The 6,381-nt window shown below is 42.3% G+C and overlaps 1 protein-coding gene across 1 annotated transcript in view; it reads right to left on the bottom strand.

Annotated features, from left to right (window-relative positions):
- Nucleotides 1–638: 638 nt before the first annotated feature.
- The window catches only part of SLC17A5 (solute carrier family 17 member 5), a 38,487-nt gene continuing 32,744 nt past the window's right edge, over nt 639–6,381 (bottom strand). Inside the window, exons 10-11 of the mRNA XM_006020475.3 lie at nt 3,449–3,539; nt 639–1,629 (exon numbers count right to left, since the gene is read on the bottom strand). Coding sequence (XP_006020537.1) covers nt 1,492–1,629; nt 3,449–3,539 — 229 coding nt within the window. The 3' untranslated portion in view covers nt 639–1,491. The remainder of the gene's footprint in view (nt 1,630–3,448; nt 3,540–6,381) is intronic.

Below are 6,381 nucleotides of genomic sequence, written 5' to 3'. Positions count from 1 at the left end.
ACTAAAGCTGTGTTGTAAGACAAAAATGATACTTCAATGCAGGCCAAAAGAAAATGGTCCTTAATGCTGATGACCAAAAGCAGCTGTCATTTCCTAGAAATGAAGGTAGGTAGGATCCACTAGAGCACCATTTAGCAGTTGTGCCTGGTTTTCTTTTCATATAGATGTGAGGTGGAAAAATTAAACCAAATGTCTTTCACCCTTCTATTCCAATCCTGAATTTCCAGGGGAATTTTTGCTTGATCTACAATTATTAGCATTGTAATCGGGGGTTCTGATTTTCAACTGCCTATTCTTTCTTAACACTCATTTTCACAGCACTGGTTTAACTGGGTGAGTAGCACCCATTTTGTTGGATTCCAACACAGATGGTGATTAATAGCACCATCTTTTGACTTGAACTACAGCAGCCTTGGCAGCTTCCAAAAATGAAGTTGTGGCAGTTTTTTTTCATATTGTTTCTCATCCTATGAATGAGACTGGATTAACTGAAGAAGAGAACCCTGAAGTGCTTTTTCTAGTTTCTGTTGCTTCATTTTAATATGTTTCCACTGGCAGATTTGTACAAACCAATGCAATGAAAAAACTTTGAAAATTCTGTTGTTGAGACTGTGCATTGCAGTAGTAAAAAAATACTGTTGGGATTGAAAACCATTTTAATGACCTTGCTTACATAGATATTCCACTTACAGTTTGTTGTTAAGGTGCCTTAAAGGTCAAGCCATAGAATCCACTGCTTTTACTTTGCTTTGGCCTCATATAGTATGTCAAAATTTTACACCACTAAAGGGAGCAAAGGGTGGGTTCCTCGCCATTAGTCCCACTGTTTGAGCTACCTACTATGTACTTCACTCTCTGATTTCTCTGTATCCAACATGAAGCCACGTTCTTGAACTCATATTTATATACTATAATTTTGTGCATGTAAAATTCTAAATGTTTTGGATTCCAATAGTAATTAAAATATAAAAAATAAAATTAAAATGAGGTAAAAGGCTACAGAAAAACAGGAAGTTCCTGGAGGCTAAAATTGTAGAAACATGTCAACTCCATCATGACAATCCAGACCATTGCTTATTGCATTCCATTCTTTGCATTCCAGTCCTCCACGCAGCATCATACACAATTACTTCTCTCTCCCCCCCACCTCCCCTTCAATGATAAAATATATCACCCTACGCACTTTACTTCAGAAAGTATTAGCTAAAAAGACTGGATGGAAATCTTGCCTAACACATTGATTTAAAATTTTAGGAACATATAAATCTCATGTAAATTCCTAGCATGAGGCTAGTACCAGATCCAAGTAGTTTCTTGTTACAGAAACAGCATACATAATGCTATCAAATGACTTCCAGTACAAAAAGGACAAAGATAAAATGATTAAACTGAAGAACTTCTGTAGATTTTTAGGCATCAATGTGAAAGGCACTTTTCAGGTCACATGATTTTAATACAAAGCAATTCAGCCTGGGTATTTCAATGACTCCTTCAGTTCCTATGCATGTGGTATCCACTGACTGCCCAGTCCTGCACTTCTCCACTGCCAAATAATGCAAAGAAAATTGCTCCAAATAAGTTAATAGAAGCAGCAATATAGAAGACAGTCTGCCATTCTCCCATAGTATTCTGCCAAGAGAAGGAAAAAAAACCAGAAGAAAAGTAATCAGTTTGCAGGTCTATATTTTAGAATGAACTAATTAAAGCGATAGGCAGACATATTCTTCCTTTTAAAAATTAATTACATTTATACAAGTGCAGTTTTATATTGACATCAAAAGCATTACAAAAACATAACAGGTCCAATTAAACGTCTACTGTGTTTTAAATGCATGTGATTTGCAATGACATTCCAACAGTGGTGTGATAATGGCTGGCTGAGCCAACTTGTCATTTAACAAGTAGAAACATCCTCCTCATGTATTATTTCAAAACTAAATAGGGGCTAACCAAATACTTAGAGAATGTCATCTTAAGGGAAAGGAATTACTTAGCTTTCAGACCAAGAGCGGAAATCTCTCCTATGCTTTTTGCCAACTAGTTTTACTATTGGTTACAATGTATTTATTCCAGATGTAAATTTTAAGTCAGTTTTTCAGTCACATGCTGACTTTGGCCCCAAGTCCTTCCAACCTCCAAAAATCATCAAAATATAACAAAATGTCCATGAAGGTATGTCGGTAAAACCAAGGGCAAAGTTTCTTATATTGACAACCCTCACGAAGCCAGCTGAGGCTGAAAACCACTAACAAAAACAAAAGTGGTTAAATTGTGTATAACTGTAGAGGTTTCAAGGTTAAAAATAATTTTAAAATAATGGTAATTTTGCAATCTTACTGGTAAAAAGAGGGGAAGGATAACAGAATAATGTAAACAGAGTAAGTATATAAGAAATTTTTGTGAAGCTGTCCCAAAACTGGTCTGTCTGACCTCACAGCATTAAATACTGCAGTATTATTTCAAGGCAACAACTGGTGTGATTGATTACTAAGGCAGACACCTCACCTATTGTACCAGTACACTCACTGCCTACCTCGCCTTCCTAAAACACCGATTTAAAATCAGGAGTGCTCAACCTCTGGCCCATGAAGCCGTGTCATCTGGCTCATGGAGTATCACCATGTCTGGAAATCTGGTGGTGGGGGAGCAGTGCCAGTGTTAAGAGCAGCAGTTTCATAGCTCCCCTGCTGCCAAATTTCCAGATCTGTGAAGGGCTCCACGGGCCACACTGGACATGTGGGATTGCGTCAGGCTAGTCAGCGCACCCCTGGACTGACCCCATACCACTCATTTGGCCTGTGGGGCCAGAAGATTAGGTACCACTGGTTTAAATAATTCTGCATATAATTCTAAAATTATATCATCAGGTAATTTTTTCACTGACCAAATAGTTGTAGGATCTAGAAGGATTAGATGGCCATCTAAGACAAGTGTTTTAGCATACTAATCCCTAAATATATACAAAAAGACTTGCACATTGTAAATACATACAATTGAAAGCTGTTTCTTATTGGTTAAATTGGCAAATTTTGAATTCAGGAGTCAATATCTCATTTAGAAATCCATGGTTCTTCCATAACTAACCAAAGCAATACTTATCTCCACTTGCTAACACACATTAATACTAGAACAGCTTTGTCTGTACTAGGATTTTAACACAAATGTTAAAGTTAGCTAACATCTGTGTGTTATCTAACTTTTCATTTAAAAAAAAAATTCTTTTCATGGGAAAGACAAAGCCCAAGGCACTGTTAGAACCTTTGCAACTGTTCACAATGCAACTTCAGATTTTACTATCAATGTGATAGTCACTTTAATAACCAAAGAGGAAGACTGGCATCTACACATTAAGTCTTAATCCTTAAAGAAAACATGATCTAAGGAGGGAGAGTCTCCGTATGAGATTATTCAGAATTTAATTGGTAAAACAACCAGCAAGTAAACTTACATGATGAGTCAGGAGTTTGGCAATCACTGGCCCCACCATTCCTGGGATAGTGGCAAATGAGTTTGTGATTCCAAGGAGGATCCCAGCATACCTGTATAAGAAATTGCTCACTGCATGAGCCATTCCAACTGGGGTCATGGTCCCTCATATCGCACAAGCTAAATTACTTCTTGGAATGGAATAATCCCCATGTATTTTCAGATGCACTTTGTGACACCGTGATACATGTGACTGATTTATATATTCATTAACTTACAGTTCAACCAAAATAAAATGTCTACAACTTCACCTGGCCATTCACACCAAAGACTTCTTCACTAAGTGACTACCAATTTGTCTGGGATCGAGCCACTGGAGAGGTTCAGGGAAGAAAGGTGCTGGTGGGTCAGCACATGTAGAAGGGTATGAGCTGATATCAGAGGACAGAGGTTCCACTGCTAATAAAGTAGTGGCATTAAGGAGGGTGGGACTTTTTATTGCAGAATAAAGTTCCACCAACTCTGCCTTTCACAATACATGCTCTGTTTATGCCCATGTAAATCAGAAGGGAACAACGGTGGGTGGATTTGACTGGGGTGAACCATTTTCCTAGTTACCAGACCCACTTTTGCAGTTTCATTTTGTAGCATTTGGATCTGGATCCTGGTGTGAATCCATTTGGATCTGGATCCTGGATCCACTGTGCTGCTCTTTCCATACAAGCCAGCAGCCTTACTTAGGTAATGACTTCCTGTGTAACCCTGGGAAATTCGCTTAACCTTTTTTTGAGTCTCAGCTTCTTCCCATACCTATAAATCAGTTCATGTATCTTTGTGGACAGCAAGGCATAATTATAATCATGTTTCAAAGTACACTGCTGCTGCAGACTAGTGGCAGACTAGTGGCAGAAGTGCAACTAGAAATAGAAATGTTAGGCTCCCTGTTCAAACCATGAAATTAGGGTTCCCTGCAGGCAACAGCTCACATGGCATTTGCTGGTTACAGAACCCTACTAAATTAGAGGGCAGCCACAAAGGGGAAAGGAGAACTTCTTACTGCACCACTTTGCCGAAACATGCCACTCTGTCCCACATGCATGGCCTCCTGAATCAGAACTCAGGTGCTGTGCTGTAGGAGGGCTAATTATCCCTGTTGGGAGGCAAAATGGGTTAGCCCAAGAGCAGCACATGCAAGCATGGCTATGTTACTTCTGGGTTAGGATGCAGCACACATGGAACAGTCCAGTATATTACACCACAGACGTATCTGGTGATAAAGTAGTAAAGACCAGGAGTGCTCAACCCCCCAGCCAGAGACATGTGATCTGGCCTGCAGAAGTCCTCAGGGGTCCAAAAATTTGGCAGTGAGAGAGTGATAGCAGCAATTGCCACACCCCTGATGCCAAATTTCCAGACTCATGGGGAGCCCTGGATACAGAGGTGGCCCAGGGCCCTATCTGGGGGACACGGGCTGACTGGAGGTGTTGTGGGCCCCAATCCTGCAGCTCAGAGCCAACGGAGGTGGTAGGGGGCCCAATCTGGCCTGTGCAAACAAAAGGTTGAGCATCACTGGTGTAGACATATCCAATGAGTTCAATAGTGAACAAAGATTTAATCTTTGGAACCTAAAACCCTCTTACAGAAACCCCTTCAGTTGTATCTACAACTCCTTCCTGGCTGAATACCTTGCGCTTTCAGTGGTTTCTGATATGGGTTGCGTCCTTGATAATACAAACAGTTAGATACAGATAACCACACTACCACTCCCTGCCCATGGGGAAGAATCCAGCAAGACACAAAACTAAATACGACATGTCTGCAGAGCCAGATGGTCCAGGAAGCTGTTGACTAGGTTCTTCTATGACAACAGTAGTGGGGAATGAAGGAATAGAAAGAATTCACAGATTAACTAAGAGGCAATATCTGGAGTACAACAGAAGATGCATGATGCATTCAGTGCATGAGTTGTAAAAACATGGTTTTGTCATAATGGTTTTTTAATATCTCACTCATCTTTTTGGTAATGTGACTGTAATGAATACAAGTGAACAATTACTAGACTGATACCAGTTACTTACAACTTTGCCAAGGTTTATCCTGAAAATTGCCATGGTTCCATAGTTGCCTGTGTCATGGTCTACAGCAGGGGTGGGCAATTATTTGGGATGAAGGGCCAGCAACAGCTCTTCAAAACTCTCTAGAGTGGCTCTGTTCTGGGGCCCAGTTCTTCACTGTCACCACCTCAAGATCCTGGCCTTAGGGTCTCTGTAGAGACTGGCCCAGGACCTGTGTGAGGAGGGTGTGCTCAGCTAGGTGGATGGGTTGGAGCCACAGGTGGGCAGGAAGCAGGGCCCAGGAGCTGGAAGGACAGAGCCAGGACCATAATCTTGGGGTGACACCGCAGGGCCAGAGCTGTGATCAACTCCCAGCACACCCTGCCCATGAAACTGGTGTTCATCACAGGGACATGTGGGCAGTGGATCGTGGCTCTGTCCTGGGCCCCAGCCCTGTGCTGTCACTGCCTCAAAATCCCGGCCCTGGCCATCCTGCTTCCGGACACCACTCCCTGCCCACTCACAGACCCATCCCACCCACCCAGTCAAGTGCACCCTGCTTGTACAGGTCCTTGGCTGGTCTCTATGGAGACTCCACCTGCCTGCTCCATCTGGCGAGCCAGCAGCGGGTACAGAACAGACAGGCCAGAGTGCCCGGGCAGCAGGGCTAGGGCTGACAGCAACCATGGCACTAGTGGTGGCAACTGGAAGGAGCTGCTGCTGTGCGACCCCAGCCCCACTGTGCACCTGGGGAGACCAGATGCATGTGTCATGACTTGAGCTGCCCCCTGTGCCTGGACGTAGGGCTAAGGGACTTGTTGCAGGGCGGATAAAATCCCTTGGTGGGCTGGATCCAGCTTATTTGTCCACCTCTGGTCTACAGAGAGACTTAAATTTCAGC

This window comes from Alligator sinensis, unplaced genomic scaffold, assembly GCF_000455745.1.
Source record: "Alligator sinensis unplaced genomic scaffold, ASM45574v1 scaffold37_1, whole genome shotgun sequence".
NCBI lineage: Eukaryota > Metazoa > Chordata > Crocodylia > Alligatoridae > Alligator > Alligator sinensis.
The sequence above is the reverse complement of the archived record's forward strand: the minus strand, read 5'-3'. Positions and strand labels throughout refer to the sequence as shown.